The sequence below is a fragment of the Pristiophorus japonicus genome, chromosome 4 (assembly GCF_044704955.1).
Source record: "Pristiophorus japonicus isolate sPriJap1 chromosome 4, sPriJap1.hap1, whole genome shotgun sequence".
NCBI lineage: Eukaryota > Metazoa > Chordata > Chondrichthyes > Pristiophoridae > Pristiophorus > Pristiophorus japonicus.
The window spans coordinates 316,197,871-316,225,576 of record NC_091980.1 but is presented as its reverse complement, the minus strand read 5'-3'; the positions used below and the strand labels follow the sequence as shown (position 1 = coordinate 316,225,576).

The following is a 27,706-nucleotide window of genomic DNA, read 5'->3' as shown; positions in this document are numbered from 1 at the left end:
TCAGTGTGGGATGGACGGTCAATGTGGGACGGTCAGTGTGGGACGGTCAGTGTGGGACGATCGGTGTGGGACGGTCAGTGTGGGACGGATGGTCAGTGTGGGACGGTCAGTGTGGGATGGTAAGTGTGGGACAGACGGTCAGTGTGGGACGGTCAGTGTGGGACGGTCAGTGTGGGACAGACGGTCAGTGTGGGATGGACTATCAGTGTGGGACGGTCAGTGTGGGACAGACGGTCAGTGTGGGATGGACGGTCAGTGTGGGACGGTCAGTGTGGGACGGACGGTCAGTGTGGGACGGACGGTGTGAGACGGACGGTCAGTGTGGGACCGTCAGTGTGGGACGGTCAGTGTGGGACGGTCAGTGCGGGATGGATGGTCAGTGTGGGACGGTCAGTGTGGGACGGTCAGTGTGGGACGGTCAGTGTGGGATGGACGGTCAGTGTGACACGGTCAGTGTGGGATGGACGGTCAGTGTGGCACGGTCAGTGTGGGACGGTCAGCGTGGGATGGACGGTCAGTGTGGGACAGACGGTCAGTGTGGGACGGTCAGTGTGGGACGGTCATTGTGGGATGGACGGTCAGTGTGGGACGGTCAGTGTGGGACGGACGGTCAGTGTGCGACTGGGGGTCAGTGTGGGACGGTCAGTGTGGGACGGACGGTCAGTGTGGGACGGTCAGTGTGGGACGGTCAGTGTGGGACGGTCAGTGTGGTACAGACGGTCAGTGTGGGACGGTCAGTGTGGGATGGACGGTCAGTGTGGGATGGTCATTGTGGGACAGACGGTCAGTGTGGGACAGACAGTCAGTGTGGGACGGTCAGTGTGGGACGGTCAGTGTGGGACAGACGGTCAGTGTGGGACGGTCAGTGTGGGATGGACGGTCAGTGTGGCACGGTCAGTGTGGGACGGTCAGCGTGGGATGGACGGTCAGTGTGGGACAGACGGTCAGTGTGGGACGGTCAGTGTGGGACGGTCATTGTGGGACGGACGGTCAGTGTGGGACGGTCAGTGTGGGACGGATGGTCAGTGTGCGACTGGGGGTCAGTGTGGGACGGTCAGTGTGGGACGGACGGTCAGTGTGGGACGGTCAGTGTGGGACGGTCAGTGTGGGATGGACGGTCAGTGTGGGATGGTCAGTGTGGGACAGACGGTCAGTGTGGGACAGACAGTCAGTGTGGGACGGTCAGTGTGGGACGGTCAGTGTGGGACAGACGGTCAGTGTGGGACGGTCAGTGCGGGACGGTCAGTGTGGGATGGAGGGTCAGTGTGGGACGGTCAGTGTGGAATGGTCAGTGTGTGACGGAGGGTCAGTGTGGGACGGTCAGTGTGGGACGGTCAGTGCGGGACGGTCAGTGCGGGACGGTCAGTGCGGGACGGTCAGTGTGGGACGGTCAGTGCGGGACGGTCAGTGTGGGACGGTCAGTGCTGGATGGTCAGTGTGGGACGGTCAGTGTGGGACGGTCAGTGCGGGACGGTCAGTGCGGGACGGTCAGTGTGTGATGGTCAGTGCGGAACGGAGGGTCAGTGTGAGATGATCAGTGTGGGACAGTCAGTGCGGGACGGAAGGTCAGTGTGGGACGGTCAGTGTGGGATGGTCAGTGTGGTACAGTCAGTGTGGTACGGTCAGTGTGGGATGGTCAGTGTGGGATGGTCAGTGTGGGATGGTCAGTGTGGTACAGTCAGTGTGGTACGGTCAGTGTGGGATGGTCAGTGTGGGATGGTCAGTGTGGGATGGTCAATGTGGCACGGTCATTGTGGGATGGTCAGTGTGGGATGGTCAGTGTGGGACGGACGGTCAGTGCGGACGGTCAGTGTGGGATGGTCAGTGTGGGATGGTCAGTGTGGGACGGTCAGTGCGGGATGGTCAGTGTGGGATGGTCAGTGTGGGACGGTCAGTGTGGGACGGTCAGTGTGGGACGGTCAGTGTGGGACGGAGGATCAGTGCGGGACGGTCAGTGCGGGACGGTCAGTGTGGGACGGAGGATCAGTGTGGGACGGTCAGTGCGGGACGGTCAGTGTGGGATGGAGGATCAGTGTGGGGCGGTCAGTGCGGGACGGTCAGTGTGGGACGGAGGATCAGTGTGGGACGGTCAGTGCGGGACGGTCAATGTGGGATGGTCAGTGTGGGACGGAGGATCAGTGTGGGACGGTCAATGTGGGACGGAGGATCAGTGTGGGACGGTTAGTGCGGGACGGTCAGTGTGGGACGGAGGATCAGTGTGGGATGGTCAGTGTGGGACGGTCAGTGTGGGACAGTCAGTGTGGGACGGAGGATCAGTGTGGGACGGTCAGTGTGGGACGGAGGATCAGTGTGGGACGGTCAGTGCGGGACGGTCAGTGTGGGACGGAGGATCAGTGTGGGACGGTCAGTGTGGGACGGAGGATCAGTGTGGGACGGTCAGTGTGGGACGGAGGATCAGTGTGGGATGGTCAGTGTTGGACGGTCAGTGTGGGACGGTCAGTGTGGGACGGTCAGTGTGGGACGGAGGATCAGTGTGGGACGGTCAGTGTGGGACGGAGGATCAGTGTGGGACGGTCAGTGCGGGACGGTCAGTGTGGGACGGTCAGTGCAGACTATACTTTTCAATTTTCCTCTTATGCTGAATGTGCTCTCACTGGGGAAGATAAGAAATAGGAACAGGAGTCGGCCATTTGGCCCCTTGAGCCTGCTCCGCCATTCAATAAGATCATGGCTGATCTGATCATGGACTCAGCTCCACTTCCCTGCCCGCTCCCCATAACCCTTTACTCCTCAAATCTGTCTATCTCCCCCTTAAATATATTCAATGACCCAGCCTCCACAGCTCTCTGGGGCAGTGAATTCCACAGATTTACAACCCTCTGAGAGAAGAAATTCCTCCTCATCTCAGTTTTAAATGGGCGGCCCCTTATTCTGAGACTATGTCCCCTAGTTCTAGATACCCCCACGAGGGGAAACATCATCTGTGCATCCACCTTGAAAAGCCCCCTATTATCTTATATATTTTGACATGATCACCTCATTCTTCTAATCTCCAATGATTGTGGGCCCAACCTGCTCAACCGACCTTCATAAGTTAACCCCTTCATCTCAGGAATGAACCTCATGAACCTTCTCTGAACTCCCTCCAATGCGAGTACATCTTTCCAACTCTGGCCTCTTGTCCATCCCCCAGTGCCTGAACCATCGGTGGCCGTGCCTTCAGCCGCCTGGGCCCCACGCTCTGGAACTCCCGCCCTCAACATCTCCACCTCTCTCTCCTCCTTTAAGATCCACCTGCTTAAAACCCAGCTCTTTGACATAAGTTCGAGGCACACCCACCAACTTCACTCCCTTCCGCTTTATCCGGCGAGCGCAACATTGTGATGCCCTTCGAAGCTGAATAGCCCCCTGACGTTTTCTGGTTCTGAAATTCACACAGGAGTACTCCTGGTCTTCTCTGCCGTAGCTCTGGCCGGAGATCGGCGGAACGCAACCCAAAAACACAGATGGCGGAGTCTGGGTGTGGCCGGAGGGAGACAGGGAGAAGCACGGCACATCCAACTGTTGAGACATGTCCCCGGCTGATTGGGAGAGTGTTGGTGTTCTTGCTGGCGTGGGTGTCATCATCATCATCATCAACATCATAGGCAGTCCCTCGCAATCGAGGGAGACTTGCTTCCACTCTTAGAATGAGTCCTTAGGGTGGCTGAACAGTCCAATATGAGAACCACAGTCCCTGTCACAGGTGGGACAGACAGTGGTTGAGGGAAGGGGAGGGTGGGACTGGTTTGCCGCACGCTCCTTCCGCTGCCTGTGCTTGCTTTCTGCATGCTCTCGGCGATGAGACTCGAGGTGCTCAGCCCCCTCCCGGATGCTCTTCCTCCACTGAGGGCGGTCTTTGGCCAGGGACTCCCAGGTGTCGGTGGGGATGTTGCACTTTATCAGGGAGGCTTTGAGGGTGTCCTTGTAACGTTTCCTCTGCCCACCTTTGGCTCGTTTGCTGTGAAGGAGTTCCAAGTAGAGCGCTTGCTTTGGGAGTCTCGTGTCTGGCATGCGGACAATGTGGCCTGCCCAGCGGAGCTGATCGAGTGTGGTCAGTGCTTCGATGCTGAGGATGTTGGCCTGGCCGAGGACGCTAACTTGTGGGTGTAACCGTATCTCAGCAACAGTCAGAGGGTTGGGAATTCCTGGGGTGGGCATACAGTGGGTGGGGTGGTGTGGATCCATGGCTCTGACACCTGACCCCACTCCCATTCCGAACTGCGGGGTCAAGGTCTTTTGCATAGGGGTCATGAGCATCCCACGCCATTGGTGGTCCTACCTGGACGCCCCCCCCTCACAGAGGCCAAGACGTAAAGGGGGCTGGTCACTCTGGTCAATGAAGAACAGCAAACGCTTCAACGCTGATCTACATTGGCTCCCGGTCCAGCAACATCTCAATTTTAAAATTCTCATCCTTGTATTCAAATCTCTCCATGGCCTCGCCCCTCCCTATCTCTGTAAGCTCCTCCAGCCCCACAAATCCCGAGATAGCTACGCTCCTCTAATTCCGGCCTCACACGTATCCCCGATTTCCATCGCTCCACCATTGGTGGCCGTGTCTTCAGCTGCCTAGGCCCCAAGCTCTGAAATTCCCTCCCTAAACCTCTCCACCTCACCAGCGCTCTCTCCTCTTTTACCACTGGGTCCCTGCCTAAACCCAACCTGGCAGTCCACCCCATCCCTCCTCCAGCCCCACCCCCCGGCCCTCCCCCATCCCTCCTCCAGCCCCACCCCCCGGCCCTCCCCCATCCCTCCTCCAGCCCCACCCCCCGGCCCTCCCCCATCCCTCCTCCAGCCCCACCCCCCGGCCCTCCCCCATCCCTCCTCCAGCCCCACCCCCCGGCCCTCCCCCATCCCTCCTCCAGCCCCACCCCCCGGCCCTCCCCCAGCCCTCCTCCAGCCCCACCCTTGTCCCTCCCCCAACCCTCCCCCACCCCCGCCCCTCCCCCACCCTCGCCCCTGGCGCCCCCCTCGCCCCTCCCCCACTCCCGCCCCTCCCCCACCCTCGCCCCTGGCGCCCCCTCGCCCCTCCCCCACTCCCGCCCCTCCGTGAGCGGAGCCTCTCAGCCCGAGGTTCCTGTGCCCCAGGGCTGTGCCCATCCAGCGCCTGTGCCACGATACCAGCATAACCCACACAGCAAGACTCCGCTCCCATCGCTGGCTCGGTCAGTGACTGGGCCTGGTTGACCTCACGCCTGCCTGCTTGCAGTTGTTGCTCATCGAGCTTCACTGTTCTCGCAACTAACTCACCCGTGATCGCCCGCTGAATGCTGAGATTGTAGCTCCTCTTCCCGCAGCAAGGATCTGGTCCTGGAATCCTGCAGTACACTCGGAGACCGTTCACCCTTCCTGCCTGTGCCGGCTCTGTGAGTGAGCTCTCCCTTTCGGCCCAGTCACCCCTCTTTCCCCACAGCCCGGCAAATTATTTCCTGTTCAAGCATTTATCCAATTCCAAGGAGAAAGAGCAAGAGAAACAGTCATGGATTAGGGAGAGGAAAATCGGCAAAAATCAGAAAGAGGTGATTGAAGCGCTAGTTCTGAAATTGTAAAACGGAGACAGGAAGTGTGGGAATACACTGCAGTACGACCCAAATCGGGCACAGGACAAAACAGACGGAATCGTAAAGCATGCTTTTCTCTTTGTAGGTGCTGATGGATGAGACAGACAGAGGGAAGGGCAGAATGGGAGAGAGGGAGGGACAGAATGGGAGAGAGGGAGAGAGAGAGAGGGGGGGGGAACAGAATGGGAGAGAGGAAGAGAGAGAGAGAGGGAGGGAATGGGAGAGAGGGACGGAGAGAGGGAGGAACAGAATGGGAGAGAGGGAGGAAGAGAGAGAGGGAGGGAATGGGAGAGAGGGACGGAGAGAGGGAGGGACAGAATGGGAGAGAGGGAGGAAGAGAGAGAGGGACAGAATGGGAGAGAGGGAGGAAGAGAGAGAGGGAGGGAATGGGACGGAGAGAGGGAGGGACAGAATGGGAGAGAGGGAGGAAGAGAGAGAGGGACAGAATGGGAGAGAGGGAGAGAGAGAGAGAGGGAGGGAATGGGAGAGAGGGACGGAGAGAAGGAGGGACAGAATGGGAGAGAGGGAGGAAGAGAGAGAGGGACAGAATGGGAGAGAGGGAGAGAGAGAGGGAGGGACAGAATGGTAAGAGGGAGGAAGAGAGAGAGGAACAGAATGGGAGAGAGGGAGAGAGAGAGGGAGGGAGGGAATGGGAGAGAGGGAGGGAGAGAGAGAGCGACAGAATGGGAGAGAGGGAGAGAGAGAGAGAGAGGGAGGGAATGGGAGAGAGGGAGAGACAGAATGGGAGAGAGGGAGGAAGAGAGAAAGGGACAGAATGGGAAAATACGGAGGGAGAGAGAGGGACAGAATGGGAGAGTATGGAGGGAGAGAGGGAGGGACAGAATAGGAGAGTACTGAGGGAGGGAAGGAGAGAGGGAAGGACAGAACAGATTATTATGTCTGTAATGTACTTGTCAATGACTCCACGAGGCAATGTGTTGTACTCAAACTGTAGTGACCTTGGTCCTTTACTCGTAACTCTAGAGTGAGGCACAAACATGGTGGCTCCTCTTTTATACAGCCCCTGCCACCAATGCAGGAAACCCCGGTCTCCACCAGTTGCACCCTCTAGTGGTGCCCGCATAGTATATACACAGTGTAAACCTTATTGATAGTACAGCAGGTAAACAAGTCTCCATCTTATGCAACTATACAGTGACTACACAGAGAGTATATCTATAGTCTGCATATATAACATCACTCTCCCCCAAATCCTTTGTGCCAATTACCTTTGCACTATTTGGTCTGGCTTAGCTCTCCCCAGTCTTAAGTGCCAATAGCCCTTGCTCCTTAGCTGTGCTTTGTCTTGGCTCTCTCCCTGTTAACCCCCAGGTCCTTTTGCCACAACGTTGGGTAGTGGTTACCAGTTTGGATGGTTCGATGATGCAATGGAGGTTCCAGTGGGTCCGGGTGTGATCCAAGTGTGTGTCCATGGCTACATACATCCATTTCCCCCACCCCACAGCGAGATCGTGCAGCTGGCCCGTTACATTAACATACAGGATCAGACACAGTGCAAGTACAAAGAAAGGAAGTTAGTTTGTATTGTGACACCTTGGTTCAGTGACTTATATACGTTACGTTTTGCGATCGTGCGTCAGGATTGGGTCGATTGCATTCAAGGTCAGTCATGGTCAATACTGAGGTAGCAGTACAGGTATGTGAGGACACAGGTTCCAGAGCAACAGGACGGGGTCCTAGTTGTCAAATAGCGGCGCTGCGCCCCCTGCTGGCGGGGTGGGCTTGGTTCGCTCACCTGGCCAGGACTCAGGGCCTTTGCCGTTGCCTAGTGGTGGACAGAGCCACAGATGTGTGTGGCCTCCCTGTCCTCCTTTGAGGGCTGCAGAATCTTCTGCCTGCTCTCTCACGGTGTTGGGAACCTGGCTGTTCCAGATCCCGTTTGGGGAACTCGTTGGTTCTGACATTTCGCTCCTGGACATGGTCGAGGTAGTGACCGGGTCTGGGAGCTGCTCCGTCTCCACCCGGGTGGTGGGCATCGGCGGCCGACTGCGCGTATTGGCACCGTTTCCGTTTCCAGGTCCGTGGCAAATAGTGCCATCGGGTGCCTGCAGCGTGGGATAGACCCGGGGCAGGGTATCAGGATCAGTGCCTTCACCCTCCTGAGGTCGCTCGCTTGCTACTTTTGGAGACACTCTATTTCCAACATCTCGCAGCAACATTTTGTTCACAATCTTAATCGATTCGTTACATTGATTGCCATGCATACACTGTCTCTTTAAGTTCAGTTGGTTGCAGGTCTCCTTTAAGAGAACCCTGCCATGCCATGCTGCCCCTCGCTGCAGCAGGGACGCCATCTTGCCTCTGTCCTCGAGGTCGACTGCCTTGATCCTTCTCTCCCACGATTCTGCCACAAAAGCTGGAAGAGTGCCTGTGAATTTGATCTTCCTCCCCAGGAGTCCTGCCACGAGCCGGGAAGGTACTTCTCGGTCGTTCTGGTCGGATCATTACCACACAGTGGTGATGGACGGTCTGTTCTCTGGTGCCTGGCCCAAGCGAAGGTGAGGTTTTGCTCTGCCTCTGAGCACAGGGGGGACATCGATTGCTGGAACGAAGAGGTCTTCTCATTTCCACTGGATCTTCCCCATTCACCTTCTTCCGAGTAGCGTTGGACCATCACCTGCAACAATCCACAGAGGTAACTTGTGCACCACGCCATTATGGATTACACTTACATCCGCACTACCGAGGACTGGGATCAGCTCCTTGGTGTAGGTGTGCAACTTTTCCTGTACTGGAACCAGCTCAGGTCGTTTTTTGAAAGCATCCTGGCTCATCACTGACTGGCTCGCTCCCGTGTCCACTTCCATGAAGACTGGAACGCCGTTTATCTCGACTTCCATCTTCACTGGAGGACAATCGGTGATGCAGATATACACTCCATACACTTCTTCTTGGGGCTGAGCTGCCTCTCTGGCCAAATCATCATACTCCCCGCTGGATTCAAAGTCATCTCCCGACTCCTCTGCTAGACGGTGAGTCACATTTCTTTTACACATACGCTGGAGGTGGCCCTTCGTGTTACAGGCTTTGCATACATACTCAGCAAACCGACACGGGTGAGCCCTATGGTTTCCTCCGCAACGCCAGCATGGTGCTACTCGATTAGCACCCCTCGACGGACTCTGAGTTCTGGAACCCTGAGGTCTGTGCTCTCTGCCCTGGGCAGACCCATGTTCTACAGTCTTGCCTGTGAAAGGCACCATTCTGTGTACAGTACTTGCCGGGTTTGAGTCCACAGGATGAATAATTTGCTTGGTGCTGCAGGTCGAGGTCATGAACGCCTGACTGATGCTGATGGCCTTCTGCAGGTTGACTGTGGTATCAGCAGATACTAGCTTGTGAAGGAGGCCCTCGAGGCCAATTCCTATAACGAAGATGTCTCGCAATGCTTCGCTGAGGTGCGTGCCAAAATCACATGGTGCCGCAAGTCTCCTGAGGTCAGCAGCATATTTTGCAATCTCCTGGCCCTCAGGTCTGCGGTGAGTGTAGAATCTGTGCCTGGCCGTGGGGATGCTCTGTTTTGGTTTTAGTTGGTCGCGAATTAGTTCAGTCAGCTCATCGTATGTCTCATCCTTGGCCTTTGTGGGTGCCAGCAAGTCCCTGATGAGGCGGTAGACCTCGGGCCCACAACTGGTCAGCAGTATAGCCTCGCGCTTCTCCGCCAATGTGTCCGTCTCCCCTGCCAGGTCATTTGCCATGAAATATAGATCAAGCCTTTCCGTGAAAGCATCCCAATCATCACCCTCTGCAAAGTCTTTTAGTGTGCCAAAGGTAGCCATAATCGCGTGAAAGTCCGTATTCTCGTCGCCAGTTGTTATGTCTGTAGTGTATTTGTGAATGACTCCACGAGGCAATGTATTGTACTCAAACTGTGGTGACCTTGGTCGTTTACTCGTAACTCCAGGGTGAGGCAGCCGCATGGTGGCTCCCCTTTTATACAGCCCCTGCCACCAGGAAACCCCGCTCTCCACCAGTTGCACCCTCTAGTGGTGCCAGCATGTATATACACAGTGTAAACCTTATTGATAGTATATCAGGTAACAAGTCTCCATCTTATGTAACTATATAGTGACTACACAGAGAGTATAACTATAGTCTGCACATATAACACGGACAATGAGGCATGTAGAGTGCTGATGAAGGAGGCCAAGTGATGAGGAGAGCTGGAGAGATACAGGCCAGAATGGAGAAAGCAATGGAGCAGATAGACGGAAGGGAGCAATAGGGAGGAAATATGAGACAGAAAAATGAGAGAATGAAGATGTTTCACATGTTTTAAATTTTTCAAACTTGTGACCATTAACAAGCAGAGCAGGTTTGACTATTTTTATTGTAAGTGGATGTTACTCGGGAAATTGCTCTGAAATTACATCAAATTGTAGGGCTTCCACTGTGTTGAGTGGGCAGAGAGGACGGTGTGCTGGGAGCGGACGCTGTACACCTGCAGTGAACTTCACAATGATTATAGAGTTCAGACTTCAGGAGTGCGCAAAAACCTCGAGTGAATATAATCTCAGGGTTAGCCACGGCAGCCCCTGTGTGCATGGGTGTGTGAATGTGAATAAGAACATAAGAAATAGGAGCAGGAGTCGGCCATACGGCCCCTCGAGCCTGCTCCGCCATTCAATAAGACCATGGCTGATCTGATCATGGACTCAGCTCCACTTCCCTGCCCGCTCTCCATAACCCTTTACTCCCTTATTACTCAAAAATCTATCTATCTCCACCTTAAATATATTCAATGACCCAGCCTCCACAGCTCTCTGGGGCAGAGAATTCCACAGATTTACAACCCTCTGAGAGAAGAAATTCCTCCTCATCTCAGTTTTAAATGGGCGGTCCCTTATTCTGAGACGATGTCCCCTAGTTTTAGTTTCCCCTATGAGTGGGAATATCCTCTCCGCGTCCATCTTGTCGAGCCCCCTCATAATCTTATATGTTTCGATAAGATCACCTCTCATTCTTCTGAACTCCAATGTTTATAGGCCCAACCTACTCAACCTTTCCTCATAAGTCAACCCCCTCATCTCAGGAATCAACCCAGTGAACCTTCTCTGAACTGTCTCCAATGCAAGTATATCCTTCCTTAAATACGGAGACCAAAACTGTACGCAGTACTCCAGGTGTGGCCTCACCAATACCCTGTACAGTTGTAGCAGGACTTCTCTGCTTTTATACTCTATCCCCCTTGCAATAAAGGTCAACATTCCATTTACCTTCCTGATTACTTGCTGTACCTGCATACTAACTTTTTGTGTTTCATGCACAAGGACCCCCAGGTCCCTCTGTACTGCAACACTTTGCAATTTTTCTCCATTTAAATTATAATTTGCTTTTCTATTTTTTTCTGCCAAAGAGGATAACCTCACATTTTCCCTCATTATACTTCATCTGCCAATTTTTTGCCCACTCTCTTAGCCTGTCTATATCCCTCTGTGCACACACAGAAGCTGAACTCCAGGATATAGTCGACGTATTTACTGAGGCGTAGGAAAGCATGGGCCTTACGCTAAACATCTGTAAGACAAAGGTCCTCCACCAGCCTGTCCTCACACACAGCACTGCCCCCCAGTCATCAAGATCCACGGCGCGTCCCTGGACAACGTGGACCACTTCCCATATCTCGGGAGTCTCTTATCAACAAGAGCAGGTGTTGACAATGAGATCCAACACCGCCTCCAGTGCGCCAGTGCAGCCTTCGGCCGCCTGAGGAAGACCAGGCCCTCAAAATTGTCACCAAGCTCATGGTCTACAGGGTTGTAGTGATACCCGCCCTCCTGATAGCTCAGAAAAATGGACCGTGTACAGCAGACACCTCAAGTCGTTGGAGAAATACCACCAACGATGTCTCCGCAAGATCCTACAAATCCCCTGGGAGGACAGACGCACCAACATCAGTGTCCTCAATCAGGCCAACATCCCCAGCATTGAAGCACTGACCACACTCGACCAGCTCCGCTGGGCGGGGCCACATTGTCCGCATGCCAGACACGAGACTCCCAAAGCAAGCGCTCTACTCGGAACTCCTTCACGGCAAACGAGCCAAAGGTGGGCAGAGGAAACATTACAGGGACACCCTCAAAGCCTCGCTGATAAAGTGCAACATCCCCACCGACACCTGGGAGTCCCTGGCCAAAGACCGCCCTAAGTGGAGGAAGTGCATCCGGGAGGGCGCTGAGCACCTCGAGTCTCGTCGCCAAGAGCATGCAGAAACCAAGCGCAGGCAGCGGAAGGAGCGTGCGGCAAACCAGACTCCCCACCCATTCTTTCCCTCAACCACTGTCTGTCCCACCTGTGACAGGGACTGTGGCTCTCGTATTGGACTGTTCAGCCACCTAAGGACTCATTTTAAGAGTGGGAAGCAAGTCTTCCTCGATTCCGAGGGACTGCCTATGATGATGATGATGATGACTATATCCCTTTGCAGATTTTTTGTATCCTCCTCACAATTTGCTTTCCCACCCATCTTTGTATCATCAGCAAACTTGGCGACATTACACTCGGTCCCTTCATCCAAGTCATTAATATAGATTGTAAATAGTTGAGGCCCCAGCACCGATCCCTGCGGCACTCCACTAGTTACTGTTTGCTAACTAGAAAATGACCCATTTATCCCGACTCTCTGTTTCCTGTAGTTAGCCTATCCTCTATCCATGCTAATATATTACCCCTAACCCCGTGAACTTTTATCTTGTGCAGTAACCTTTTACATGACACCTTATCGAATGCCTTCTGGAAATCCAAATACACCACATCTACTGGTTCCCCCTTATCCACCCAGCTCGTTACATCCTCAAAGAACTCCAGCAAATTTGTCAAACATGATTTCCCTTTCATAAAACCATACTGACTCTGCTTGATTGAATTATGCTTTTCCAAATGTCCTGTTACTGCTTCCTTAATAATAGACTCCAGCATTTTCCCAACGACAGATGTTAGGCTAACTGGTCTATAGTTTCCTGCTTTCTGTCTGCCTCCTTTTTTAAATAGGGCGTTACATTTGCAGTTTTCCAATCCACTGGGACCTCCCCAGAATCCAGGGAATGAGTGTGAGTGTGTGTGTGTGTGTGCTGCAAGTGTTTGACAAAGAATTATCTGGTCATTATCACATTGCTGTTTGTGGGAGCTTGCTGTGCGCAAATTGGCTGCTGTGTTTCCTACATTACATTGTTCATTGGATATATTCAAGAGCGAGTTAGATATGGCCCTTACGGCGAAAGGGATCAAGGGGTATGGAGATAAAGCAGGAAAGGGGTACTGAGGGAATGATCAGCCATGATCTTATTGAATGGTGGTGCAGGCTCGAAGGGCCGAATGGCCTGCTCCTGCACCTATTTTCTATGTTTCTATGTTTCTACAACAGTGACTTCAAAATTGGTTACGAAGTACTTTTTGACAGCTGGAGGTCATGAAAAACGTTACTTATGTGCAAGTCTTTTTACTGCATGACCACTGGCAGTGAGAGTCGGGACTTGTTACTAGGGAGCAGGAGAGTCATTTAGAGAGACCAGGACGCTGATCCCTGAGGCTTAGAGTCACACTGCACAGGTTGCCATTCAGCCCATCGTGTCTGTGCCGGCTCTATGGTAGAGCGATCCATTTAGTCCCGCTCCCCCCCCCCGCTCTTTCCCCACAGCCCTGCAAATCTTTCCTTTTCTAGTATTTATCCAATTCCCGTTTGAAAGTCACTATTGAATCTGCTCCCACCGCCCTTTCAGGCAGCGCGTTCCCGATCACAACAACTCGCTGCGTAAAACATTCTCCTCATCTCAGCCGTGGCCCAGTGGGCAGCACTCGCTCTCTCTCGCCTTTGAGTCAGAAGGTTGTGGGTTCAAGTCCCACCCCAGGGACTTGAGCACAAAAATCTAGGCTGACAGTCCAGTGCAGTGCTGAGGGAGTGCTGCACTGTCGGAGGGGCCGTCTTTCAGATGTGGTGTTTAACCGAGGCCCTGTCTGCTCTCTCAGGTGGACGGACGAGATCCCATTCAAAGGGAATATTATTTGAATGGGGAGAAATTACAACATGCTGCGGTGCAGAGGGACCTGGGGGTCCTTGTGCATGAAACCCAAAAAGTTAGTTTGCAGGTGCAGCAGGTAATCAGGAAGGCGAATGGAATGTTGGCCTTCATTGCAAGAGGGATGGAGTACAAAAGCAGGGAGGTCCTGCTGCAACTGTATAGGGTATTGGTGAGGCCGCACCTGGAGTACTGCGTGCAGTTTTGGTCACCTTACTTAAGGAAGGATATACTAGCTTTGGAGGGGGTACAGAGACGATTCACTAGGCTGATTCCGGAGATGAGGGGTTTATCTTATGATGATAGATTGAGTAGACTCGGTCTTTACTCGTTGGAGTTCAGAAGGATGAGGGGTGATCGTATAGAAACATTTAAAATCATGAAAGGGATAGACAAGATAGAGGCGGAGAGGTTGTTTCCACTGGTCGGGGAGACTAGAACTAGGGGGCACAGCCTTAAAATACAGGGGAGCCAATTTAAAACCGAGTTGAGAAGGAATTTCTTCTCCCAGAGGGTTGTGAATCTGTGGAATTCTCTGCCCAAGGAAGCAGTTGAGGCTAGCTCATTGAATGTATTCAAGTCAAAGATAGATAGATTTTTAACCAATAAGGGAATTAAGGGTTACGGGGAGCGGGCGGGTAAGTGGAGCTGAGTCCACGGCCAGATCAGCCATGATCTTGTTGAATGGTGGAGCAGGCTCGAGGGGCTAGATGGCCTACTCCTGTTCCTAATTCTTATGTTCTTATGGCGCTATTTTGAAGAAGAACAGGGGAATTATCCCCGGTGTCCTGGGGCCAATATTTATCCCCCAAACAACATCACTAAGAAACAGATGATCTGGTCATTATCACATTGTTGTTTGTGGGAGCTTGCTGTGCGCAAATTGGCTGCCGCGTTTCCCACATTACAACAGTGACTACACTTCAAAAAGTACTTCATTGGCTGTAAAGCGCTTTGGGACGTCCGGTGGTTGTGAAAGGCGCTATAGAAATGCCAGTCACCTTCAATCACTGTCCTCTGGATATTCATCCTTCGTGCACTGGAAACACGTTCTCCATATTTACTCTATCAAAATCCTTCATGATTTTTAACACTGCTATTAAATCTCCCTTTTACCCCCTCTGTCCCTGTAACTGAAGCACTCCAATCCTGCTCCCCTTGTATCTCTGCTAATTGTTTGTTGTTTCGCCCTGTGCCTCCAGGGATGAGGGACAGTGTGTGGAAGGCATTCTGGAAATCTTTGACATGTTACTGGCAGCAACTTCAAGATTCCGAGAGCTGAAACTCCAACACGAAGAATATCTCTGTCTCAAAGCCATGGTGCTCCTCAACTCCAGTGAGTAAACTATCGCTTTCAAAACCAATAGTTTTTTCCCCCACTCTGAGCTTGTCTCTCGCTCGCTCAGTGCAAGCACACCCCTCGTGTACATGGCAGGTGAGTCGCTTCACGCTATTCAAATTTGCTCAAACGCTTGTTTTATTTCAACTTTAAAACCGTCTCTTGGCTTCCATCCACATGAAACGTGGGAGATGTAACATGTGCTCGTGTCTCTGACTGAACCAATACTTTGGCCTGACTCCATCTCACTCATGCACTGGGAGAACTGTTCCATTAACCCGTCAGGATCTGAGAGAGCTTCCGACCCCCTCCCTCCCTCCCTCCTTCACCTCCCTCCCCTCGCCTCCCTCCCCCTCCCTCCATCCCCTCCCTCCGCACCCTTCCCCTCAACCCCTCGACTCCCTCCCTCCCCCTCCCTCCATCCCCTCCCTCCGCACACTTCCCCTCATCCCCTCGACTTCCTCCCTCCCCCTCCCTCCATCCCCTCCCTCCGCACACTTCCCCTCATCCCCTCGACTCCCTCCCTCCATCTCCCTCTCCCCTCCCTCCGCACCCTTCCCCTCATCCCCTCGACTCCCTCCCTCCATCTCCCTCTCCCCTCCCCTCCCTCCCTCGCCTCCCTCCCCCTCCTTCCGCACACTTCCCCTCCCTCTCTCGCCTCACTCCACCTCCCTCCCTCCCCCGCCCCCTCCACTTCATTCCTCCTCCCTGCCCTCCCTCCACCACCCTCCATCTCCCTCCTTCCTCCCCTTCCCTCCTCTCCCTCCCCTCCTCCTCCCTCCATCTCCCTCCTCCGCTACCCTTCCCTCCCCGCCCCCCTCCGCTTCCTTTCTTCTCCCTCCCCTCCCTCCACCTCCCTCTCTCCTCCCCTTCTCTCCCTCCCTCCCCACCCCCTCCGTTTCCTTCCTCCTCCCTCCCCTCCCTCCCCTCCCTCCACCTCCCTCCCTCCTCCCCTTCTCTCCCTCCCTTCCTCCATCCGCTTCTTCCACTTCCTGCCCCCTCTGCTCCCCCTCCCTCTATCCCCTCCCTCCCTCTCCTCACCTCCCCCGCCCCCTCTGCCTCCTTCCTCCCCTTCCCACCACTCCCTCCCCCTCCCTCCATCCCCTCCTCTCCCCTCCCTCCCTCCATCCCCTCCATCCCCTCTCTCCATCTCCTCGCTCCACTTCCATTCCCCGCCTTCTCCCGCCTTCCTCCCCCTCCCTCTGCCTCTCTCCCCCTCACCTCCCTCCCCTCCCTTCCTCCCCCTCCCTCCACCTCCCGTCCCTCCTCTCCCTCCCTCCCACCACCTCCCTCCCCCTTCCTTACCCTTCCTCCCTCTTCCTCCTCTCCCTCCCCTCCCCGTTCCCTCCCCTCTCTCCTCTTCCCTCCACTTCCCCTTCCACAATGTGGCCAAGACTAGTGGGAGGCCAAAGGATTGGGAAACTTTTAAAAACCAGCAAAGAACGACTAAGAAAATAATAAAGAGAGGGAAGATAGATTATGAAAGTAAACTAGCACAAAATATAAAAACAGATAGTAAGAGTTTCTACAGGCTGAGGATCGTTGCTGGAAGAGAGTTAGAAGAGTGCTTTCCACACCGAAGGTTATTGGAACATGGAATATTTACCACACTGGCCCGGAGAGACAGAGATTAGGAATTGAAGATGGTTTTGAAAAGGAACAATGTGAAAGAATAGGGCCAAGGGCAAGGGAATGGGATCAGAGGAGGCAGCTGTAGTTGAAGAGCTAGGACAAGTAAGATGGGCTGAATGGCCTCCTCTTCTGCTAAAATTGATCTGATTCTATTATGTCCTTCTTGGACAACCACGTTTATTTCTTACTTAATTGTGTGTCAGCCGTGGCTCAGTGGGTAGTACTCTCGTCTCTGAGTCAGAAGCTTGTGGGTTCAAGTCCCACTCCAGGAACTGGAGCACAAAAATTGCAGTGCAGTACTGAGGGAGTACTGCACTGTCGGAGGGGCAGTGCTGAGGGAGTGGTGCACTGTCGGAGGGGCAGTGCTGAGGGAGTGGTGCACTGTCGGAGGGGCAGTGCTGAGGGAGTGGTGCACTGTCGGAGGGGCAGTGCTGAGGGAGTGTCGGAGGGGCAGTGCTGAGGGAGTGGTGCACTGTCGGAAGGGCAGTTCTGAGGGAGTGGTGCACTGTCGGAGGGGCAGTGCTGAGGGAGTGGCGCACTGTCGGAGGGGCAGTGCTGAGGGAGTGGTGCACTGTCGGAAGGGCAGTTCTGAGGGAGTGGTGCACTGTCGGGGGGGCAGTGCTGAGGGAGTGCCGCACTGTCGGAGGGGCAGTACTGAGGGAGCAGCGCACTGTCAGAGGGGTGGTACTGAGGGAGTGCCGCACTGTCGGAGAGGGAGTGCTGCAATGTTGGAGGGAGCGCTGAGGGAGTGCGGCACTGTCAGAGGTGCTGTCATTTGGATGAGACATTAAACCGAGGCCCCGTCCGCTCTCAAGCGGATGTAAAAGATTGCATGGCACTATTCGATGGAGAGGAGGGGAGTTCTCCCCGGTCTCTTGGGGCCAATATTTATCCCTCAACCAACATCACTAAAACAGATTATCTGGTCATTATCGTGTTGCTTTTTGTGGGAGCTTGCTGTGCGCAATTTGGCTGCTGCGTTTCCTATGTTATGGCAGGGACTACACTCCAAAAATACTTTAATGGCTGTAAAGTGCTTTGAGACGCCCGGTGGTCGTGAAAGGCGCTATAGAAATGTAAGTCATTCTTTCTTAATTGCGAAATCCCCCGCCTCTCTGTCGGAAGCGGCATTTTCAGTGTAGTCCTGTGTTGTGTGCAGTACGTGGTGATGATGCTTCAACACCTGGCCAACAGCTGCCCCACAATCCCTCCGCTCCACCCTACTGGGCAGCCTGATCTACAGAATCGCTCGAAAACGGCAGAGGGTGGGGGAGAGAGAGAGAGAGAGAGAGAGAGCGGCAGCTGATGACTGCCGAAGGTGTTTCACATTATCACAACCTTTACAGAGAAGGTTGAGAGGAGATTTGATGGAGGTGTTCAGAATCGTGAGGGCTCTGGACAGAGTAGATCGAGACCACACTGCTCCCATTGGTGGAAGGGTCGAGAACCAGAGGACACAGATTTAAGGTGATTGGCAAAAGAACCAAAGGCGACGTGAGGATAAATCTTTTTACGCAGCGAGTTGTTAGGATCTGGAATGCACGGCCTGAAAGGGTGGTGGAGGCAGACTCAATTGTGGCTTTCAAAAGGGAATTGGATAAGTACCTGAAGGGAAAAAAATTGCAGGGCTACGGGGAAAGGGTGGGGGAGTGGGATTGGCTGAGCTGCTCTTGCAGGGAGCCGGCATGGGCTCGACGGGCCGAATGGCGGCCTCCTGTGCTGTAACCGTTCTGTGATTTTACGATCACTACTGAAAGCCGTAAGCACTCACTACGCTAGCCACAGGTAGCTCTCCTGTACGGCTCAGAGGCATGGACCATGTACAGTAGGCACCTCAAGTCGCTGGAGAGATGCCACCAACGATGTCTCTGCAAGATCCTGCAAATCCCCAACATCAGTGTCCTCGACCAGGCCAACATCCCCAGTATTGAAGCACTGACCACACTTGATCAGCTCCGCTGGGCGGGGCCACATTGTCCACATGCCAGACACGAGACTCCCAAAGCAAGCGCTCTACTCGGAACTCCATCACGGCAAGCGAGCCAAAGGTGGGCAGAGGAAACGTTACAAGGACACCCTCAAAGCCTCCCTGATAAAGTGCAACATCCCCACTGACACCTGGGAGTCCCTGGCCAAAGACCGCCCTAAGTGGAGGAAGAACATCCGGGAGGGCGCTGAGCACCTCGAGTCCCGTCGCCGAGAGCATGCAGAAACCAAGCGCAGGCAGCGGAAGGAGCGTGCGGCAAACCAGTCCCGCCCACCCCTTCCCTCAATCACTGTCTGTCCCACCTGTGACAGGGACTGTGGCTCTCGTATTGGACTGTTCAGCCACCTGAGGACTCATTCTAAGAGTGGGAAGCAAGTCTTCCTCGCTTCCGAGGGACTGCCTCTGATGATGACCCACAGGTCCGGCTTGATAAACTGCGCGACTTTAACTCAGACGGAGGCACAGTGGACCTCGATGAGAGACTTCCCTCCCTTGAGCATTGTTTGAAATACACAGTGCGCGGCCTTGCTGCTTAATCCCACCAGTCTGAAACAATGCCAGCTTCCCCTGCTGAAAGCAATTGTCTCCCACCGGTCCCCCTCCATTCATGAGGTGTTACAAATTGCCGTTTGCCAACAATAAACACTGCTTCATTTTTTCCAACATCTGCACTTTGGGTGGCGAACCAACAAGGGTTTAAGTTTCAGCTCGGTTACATTTTACAAGGAGCTGTCTTAGATTTGGGAGTGTCCTCCGACAGAGGTCTCCTGAGTCAGCAGCCCGAGCAGCCAGGGTCCCTCTGGTGGCAGAGCATCATTTCAGTGCTCGTAAGAAAGAAAAAGACATGCATTTCTCTCGCGCTTTTCACGATCTCAGGACGTCCTAAAATGCTTTACGGTCAATGAAGCACTTTTTTGAAATGTAGTCACTATTTTTTTATTCATTCCTGGGATGTGGGCGTCGCTGGCAAAGGCCGGCATTTATTGCCCATCCCTAATTGCCCCTCGAGAAGGTGGTGGTGAGCCGCCTTCTTGAACCGCTGCAGTCCGTGTGGTGAAGGTGCTCCCACAGTGCTGTTCGGGAGGGAGTTCCAGGATTGTGACCCAGCGACGATGAAAAAAAGAAAGAATGAAAAAAAAGACTTGGATTTACATAGCGCCGTTCATGACCACCGGACGTCTCAAAGCGCTTTACAGCCAATGAAGTACTTTTGGAGTGTAGTCACTGTTGTAATGTAGGAAAGACGATGAAGGAACGGCCGATATATTTCCCAGTCAGGATAGTGTGTGACTGGGAGGGGAACGTGGAGTTGATGGTGTTCCCATGCGCCTGCTGCCCTTGTCCTTCTAGGTGGTAGAGATCGCGGGTTTGGGAGGTGCTGCTGAAGAAGCCTTGGCGAGTTGCTGCAGTGCATCTTGTAGATGGTACACACTGCAGCCAGGGGGCGCCGGTGGTGGAGGGAGTGAATGTTGAAGGTGGTGGATGGGGGGCCAATCAAACGGCTGCTTTGTCCTGGATGGTGTCTGTTATGTTCAGAATAACTCCACAAGACTGTACACTGTAAGCTCAAACTGATGTGACCTTAGTCTCTTTAATCAAACTCCAGAGTGTCTAAACAACAAGGTAGCAAGCCTTTTATACCAGCACAGCACGAGGTATAAGCATGAGTGATCCGTAGGACTCCCGCAGTCACGCCCTCTGGTGGCAACTATATATAGCTACATACAAAGTCTTTGATACAACTGTTTACAGGTTGAAGGCCCTTCACTCCCGGGTTGATCGCCTCAGTTTGAAGCTGGGCGTGGGTGAGCCGGTCAGAGCATCGCTGCACTGCGGTGCAGTGTGTCTGGCCGGACTGTCCCGGGACGGGTTCGTCTTCATGGTTGGCAGCAGGGTCGATTGCTGGTTATGTGTGTTGTGGGGGGTCATAACATAAGAACATAAGAATTAGGAACAGGAGTAGGCCATCTAGCCCCTCGAGCCTGCTCCGCCATTCAACAAGATCATGGCTGATCTGGCCGTGGACTCAGCTCCACTTACCCGCCCGCTCCCCGTAACCCTTAATTCCCTTATTGGTTAAAAATCTATCTATCTGTGACTTGAATACATTCAATGAGCTAGCCTCAACTGCTTCCTTGGGCAGAGAATTCCACAGATTCACAACCCTCTGGGAGAAGAAATTCCTTCTCAACTCGGTTTTAAATTGGCTCCCCCGTATTTTGAGGCTGTGCCCCCTAGTTCTAGTCTCCCCGACCAATGGAAACAACCTCTCTGCCTCTATCTTGTCTATCCCTTTCATTATTTAAATGTTTCTATAAGATCACACCTCATCCTTCTGAACTCCAACGAGTAAAGACCCAGTCTACTCAATCTATCATCATAAGGTAACCCCCTCATCTCCGGTATCAGCCTAGTGAATCGTCTCTGTACCACCTCCAAAGCTAGTATATCCTTCCTTAAGTAAGGTGACCAAAACTGCACGCAGTACTCCAGGTGCGGCCTTACCAATACCCTATACAGTTGCAGCAGGACCTCCCTGCTTTTGTACTCCATCCCTCTCGCAATGAAGGCCAACATTCCATTTGCCTTCCTGATTACCTGCTGCACCTGCAAACTAACTTTTTGGGATTCATACACAAGGCCCAAAAAAAAGAAAAACACAAAAAAAAAGAGGGCCTTGTAAATGTCTGGTGTGTCATCCAGGTCGCGTGGCACCGATTAATGTTTTTGTTTTGCAGATAAACTCCAAAAAGAGTTTCATGCACAAGGACCCCCAGGTCCCTCTGCACTGCAGCATGTTGTAATTTTTCCCATTCAAATAATATTCCCTTTTACTGTGTTTTTTTTCCAAGGTGGATGACCTCACACTTTCCGACATTGTATTCCATCTGCCAAACCTTAGCCCATTCGCTTAACCTATCTAAATCTCTTTGCAGCCTCTCTGAGTCCTCTACACAACCCGCTTTCCCACTAATCTTTGTGTCAACTGCAAATTTTGTTACACTACGCTCTGTCCCCTCTTCCAGGTCATCTATGTATATTGTAAACAGTTGTGGTCCCAGCACCGATCCCTGTGGCACACCACTAACCACCGATTTCCAACCCGAAAAGGACCCATTTATCCCGACTCTCTGCTTTCTGTTAGCCAGCCAATTCTCTATCCATGCTAATACATTTCCTCTGACTCCACGTACCTTTATCTTTTGCAGTAACCTTTTGTGTGGCACCTTATCGAATGCCTTTTGGAAATCTAAATACACCACATCCATCGGTACACCTCTATCCACCATGCTCGTTATATCCTCAAAGAATTCCAGTAAATTAGTTAAACATGATTTCCCCTTCATGAATCCATGTTGCGTCTGCTTGATTGCACTATTCCTATCTAGATGTCCCGCTATTTCTTCCTTAATGATAGTTTCAAGCATTTTCCCCACTACAGATGTTAAACTAACCGGCCTATAGTTACCTGCCTTTTGTCTGCCCCCTTTTTTAAACAGAGGCGTTACATTAGCTGCTTTCCAATCCGCTGTTACCTCCTCAGAGTCCAGAGAATTTTGGTAAATTATAACGAATGCATCTGCTATAACTTCCGCCATCTCTTTTAATACGTTGGGATGTATTTCATCAGGACCAGGGGACTTGTCTACCTTGGGTCCCATTAGCCTGTCCAGCACTACCCCCCTAGTGATAGTGATTGTCTCAAGGTCCTCCCTTCCCACATTCCCGTGACCAGCAATTTTTGGCATGGTTTTTGTGTCTTCCACTGTGAAGACCGAAGCAAAATAATTGTTTAAGGTCTCAGCCATTTCCACATTTCCCATTATTAAATCCCCCTTCTCATCTTGTAAGGGACCAACATTTACTTTAGTCACTCTTTTCCGTTTTATATATCAGTAAAAGCTTTTACTATCTGTTTTTATGTTTTGCGCAAGTTTACTTTCGTAATCTATCTTTCCTTTCTTTATTGCTTTCTTAGTCATTCTTTGCTGTCGTTTAAAATTTTCCCAATCTGCTAGTTTCCCACTAACCTTGGCCACCTTATACACATTGGTTTTTAATTTGATACTCTCTTTTATTTCCTTGGTTATCACGGCTGGTTATCCCTTCTCTTACCGCCCTTCTTTTTCACTGGAATATATTTTTGTTGAGCACTATGAAAGAGCTCCTTAAAAGTCTTCCACTGTTCCTCAATTGTGCCACCGTTTAGTCTGTGTTCCCAGTCTACTTTAGCCAACTCTGCCCTCATCCCACTGTAGTCCCCTTTGTTTAAGCATAGTACACTCGTTTGAGACACTACTTCCTCACCCTCAATCTGTATTACAAATTCAATCATCCTGTGATCACTCATTCCTAGAGGATCTTTTACTAGGAGATCGTTTATTATTCCTGTCTCATTACACAGGACGAGATCTAAGATAGCTTGCTCCCTTGTAGGTTCTGTAACATACTGTTCTAAGAAACAATCCCGTATGCATTCTATGAATTCCTCCTCAAGGCTACCCCGTGCGATTTGGTTTGACCAATCGATATGTAGGTTAAAATCCCCCATGATTACTGCCGTTCCTTTTTCACATGCCTCTATTATTCCCTTGATTATTGCCCGCCCCACCGTGAAGTTATTATTTGGGGGCCTATAAACTACGCCCACCAGTTGACTTTTTCCCCTTACTATCTCTAATCTCCACCCACAATGATTCAACATTTTATTCATTAGAGCCAATATCGTCTCTCACAACTGCCCTGATATCATTCTTTATTAACAGAGCTACCCCACCTCCTTTCCCTTCTTGTCTATCTTTCCGAATTGTCAGATACCCCTGTATGTTTAATTCCCAGTCTTGGCCACCCTGCAACCACGTTTCTGTAATGGTCGTCAATATCTTCTTCCGTTTGTTCCTGGTTGTCAGTGAAACGCAACCTGGTCTGATCAATATGCTTTCTGCAGGTTTGGCCATTTGTCAACTTGACTGCAAAGACCCTACTCCCCTCCTTGGCCAAAACAGTGCCAGGAACCCACTTAGAACCTGGACCATAGTTGAGCACAAACACCGGATCATTCACATCAATATCACGAGTTGCAGCCTCACGGGCATGATACATGCTCTGCTTTTGCCGCTGGGTTTCCACATACTCATTGAAGTCTGGGTGGACTAGGGAGAGCCTTATCTTGAGGGCCCTCTTCATAAGAAGTTTGGTGGGCAGGACCCCGGTGAGTGAGTGGGGTCGTGTCCGGTAAGCGAGCAGAACGCGAGACAAGCGGGTCTGCAAGGAGCCATCCGTCACTCGCTTCAGACTCTGCTTAATCGTTTGGACTGCCCGCTCCGCTTGGCCGTTGGAGGTGGGCTTGAAAGGAGCAGACCTGACATGCTTGATGCCGCTGCAGGTCATGAACTCGCTGAACTCGGAGCTAGTGAAACAGGGTCCATTGTCACTGACAAGGACGTCAGACAGGCCATGGGTGGCAAACATTGTCCTGAGGTCTTCAATGGTGGCTGTGGACGTGCTGGATGACATCATCACACATTCAATCCATTTAGAGTAGGCGTCCACAACTACGAGAAACATTTTCCCAAGGAAAGGACCAGCATAATCCACATGAATCCTGGACCGTGGTTTTGGAGGGCCATGACCACAGGCTCAAGGGAGCCTCCCTGGGTGCATTGCTCAGTTGTGAGCAACAATAGCACTGGTGCACGCATGATTCCAGATCTGAGTCGATGCCAGGCCACCACACATGTCATCTGGCAATGGCCTTCATCATGACCATGCCTGGGTGTGTACTGTGGAGGTCACGTATAAAGGCCTCCCTGCCTTTTTCTGGAAAAACCACACGATTACCCGATAATAAGCAGTCAGACTGAATAGACATTTCATCTTGCGGCAGTGAAATGGCTTAAATTCGTCCTGCATTTCCCCATCAATTGCTGACCAGTTTCCGCTTAGGACACAACTTTTTACTTGAGATAGCACCGGGTCCTGGCTGGTCCAGATTTTGATCTGGCGAGCCGTGATGGGTGACCCCTTGCTCTCAAAAGCCTCCATGACCATTACCAAGTCTGCGGGCTGTTCCATTTCAACCCCGGTGGTGGGTAGTGGAAGCCGGCTGAGTGCATCAGCACAGTTGTCGGTGCCTGGCCTGTGACGCCTAACATAGTCGTACACAGATAGTGTCAGTGCCCGCCTTTGGATGCGGGCTGAAGCATTGGCATTTATACCTTTGCTTTCAGAGAACAGTGAAATGAGCGGTTTGTAGTCAGTTTCGAGCTCAAATCGCAGGCCGAATAGGTACTGGTGCATTTTCTTAACTGCATAAACGCACGGTTAGGCCTCTTTTTCATCCATACCCTAGGCTCTTTCAGCCTTGGAAAGGCTCCTGGACACATACGCAACCGGGTGGAGCTTCCCCGATACATTGGCTTGCTGTAGCACACAACCGGTCCCGTAAGATGAGGCATCACAAGCTAGCACTAATCGTTTGCATGGGTCATATAGTACAAGTAACTTATTAGAGCATAACAGGTTCCTAGCCTTCTCGAAGGCTGTCTCTTGAGATTTACCCCAAACCCAGTCATTACCCTGACGTAGCAACATGTGCAAAGGTTCTAACATAGATATGCGAAGAGAAAAAGATTAGTGGAAAAACGTAGGTCCCTTGCAGTCAGAATCAGGTGAATTGATAATGGGGAACAAAGCAATGACAGACCAATTGAACAAATACTTTGGTTCTGTCTTCATAAAGGAAGACGCAAATAACCTTCCGGAAATACTAGGGGACCGAGGGTCTAGCGAGAAGGAGGAACTGAAGGACTTATTAGTCAGGAAATTGTGTTAGGGAAATTGATGGGATTGAAGGCCGATGAATCCCCAGGGCCTGATAGTCTGCATCCCAGAATATTAAGCAAGTGACCCTAGAAATAGTGGATGCATTGGTGATCATTTTCCAACAGTCGATTGACTCTGGATCAGTTCGTTTGGACTGGAGGTGAGACACCATTTTTAAAAAAGGAGGGAGAGAGAAAATGGGGAATTTTCACCTGACATCAGTAGTAGGGAAAATGTTGGACTCAATCATTAAGGATGAAATAGCAGCGCATTTGGAAAGCAGTGACAGGATCGGTCCAAGTCAGCATGGATTTATGAAAGGGAAATCATGCTTGACAAATCTTCTAGAATTTTTTGAGGATGTAACTAGTAGAGTGGACAAGGGAGAACCAGTGGATGTGGTGTATTTAGACTTTCAAAAGACTTTTGACAAGGTCCCACACAAGAGATTGGTGTGCAAAATCAAAGCACATGGTATTGGGGGTAATGTACTGACGTGGATAGAGAACTGGTTGGCAGACAGGAAGCAGAGAGTCGGGATAAATGGGTCCTTTTCAGAATGGCAGGCAGTGACTAGTGGAGTGCAGCAGGGCTCAGTGCTGGGACCCCAGCTATTTACAATATACATCAATGATTTAGTTGAAGGAACTGAGTATAATATCTCCAAGTTTGCAGATGACACTAAACTGGGTGGCGGTGTGAGCTGTGAGGAGGATGCTAAGAGGCTGCAGGGTGACTTGGACAGGTTAGGTGAGTGGGCAAATGCATGGCAGATGCAGTATAATGTGGATAAATGTGAGGCTATCCATTTTGATGGCAAAAACACAAAGGCAGAATATTATCTGAATAGTGGCAGATTAGGAAAAGGGGAGGTGCAACAAGACCTGGGTGTCATGGTTCATCAGTCACTGAAGGTTGGCATGCAGGTACAGCAGGCGGTGAAGGCGGCAAATGGCATGTTGGCCTTCATAGCTAGGGGATTTGTGTATAGGAGCAGGGAGGTCTTACTGCAGTTGTACAGGGCCTTGGTGAGGTCTCACCTGGAATATTGTGTTCAGTTTTGGTCTCCTAATCTGAGGAAGGACGTTCTTGCTCTTGAGGGAGTGCAGCGAAGTTTCACCAGACTGATTCCCGGGATGGCTGGACTGACATATGAGGAGAGACTGGATCGACTGGGTCTGTATTCACTGGGGTTTAGAAGAATGAGAGGGGATCTCATAGAACCATATAAAATTCTGACGGGACTGGACAGGTTAGATGCAGGAAGAATGTTCCCGATGTTGGGGAAGTCCAGAACCAGGGGCACAGTCTTAGGATAAGGGGTAGGCCATTTAGGACTGAGATGAGGAGAAACTTCTTCACTCAGAGAGTTGTTAACCTGTGGAATTCTCTACCACAGAGAGTCGTTGATGCCAGTTCATTGGATATATTCAAGAGGGAGTTGGATATCGTCCTTACGGCTAAAGGGATCAAGGGGTATGGAGAGAAAGCAGGAAAGGGGTACTGAGGTGAATGATCAGCCATGATCTTATTGAACGGTGGTGCAGGCTCGAAGGGCCGAATGGCCTACTCCTGCACCTATTTTTCTATATTTCTATGTTTCTAACAACGTGCTCAACCAAAGTAATTGAGAAGTTCCAGGAACGAACTAAGCTCCGTCACATTTTGGGGTCTAGGTGCTTTCTTGATGGCCTCCGTCTTGGAATCCATGGGCCTGATGCCATCAAGTGCGATCTGCCTCCCGAAAAATTCAACCTCTGGCGCCAGGAAAACACACTTGGAGCATTTCAGCCTGAGTCCCACTCTGTCCAGGCAACGCAGGACTTCTTCCAGGTTGCGTAGGTGTTCTGTGGTGTCACCACCGGTGATCAGGATGTCGTCTTGGAACACAACAGTCCTCGGGATGGATTTTAGCAAGCTCTCCATGTCCCTCTGGAATATTGCAGCAGCTGAACGAATCCCAACGGGGCATCGGTGGTAAATAAACAGTTCCTTGTGCGTGTTGATGCACGTCAGCTTTTTCGAGGATTCAGCCAGCTCTTGAGTCATGTAGGCGGAGGTCAGGTCCAACTTGGAAAATTACTTCCTGACCACCAGCACTGCAAATAGGTCGTCTGCCTTAGGTAGTGGGTACTGGTCCTGTAGCGAGACTTGGTTGATTATCACCTTGTACTCCCCGGAAATTCGAACCGCGTCGTCGTTTTTCAAAACCAGGATGATGGGACTGGCCCATTCATTGAACTCAACAGGCGAAATGATTCCTTCTCGTTGAAGTCGGTCCAGCTCGATCTCGACTTTCTCCCTCATCATGCAAGGGACTGCC

General features: G+C 51.9%; 1 protein-coding gene across 1 annotated transcript in view; it reads left to right on the top strand.

Moving 5' to 3' along the window:
* The window catches only part of esr2a (estrogen receptor 2a), a 315,173-nt gene that overhangs the window by 224,091 nt on the left and 63,376 nt on the right, over positions 1-27,706 (top strand). Inside the window, exon 7 of the mRNA XM_070877959.1 lies at positions 14,803-14,936. Within this exon, the coding sequence (XP_070734060.1) occupies positions 14,803-14,936 (134 nt within the window). The remainder of the gene's footprint in view (positions 1-14,802; positions 14,937-27,706) is intronic.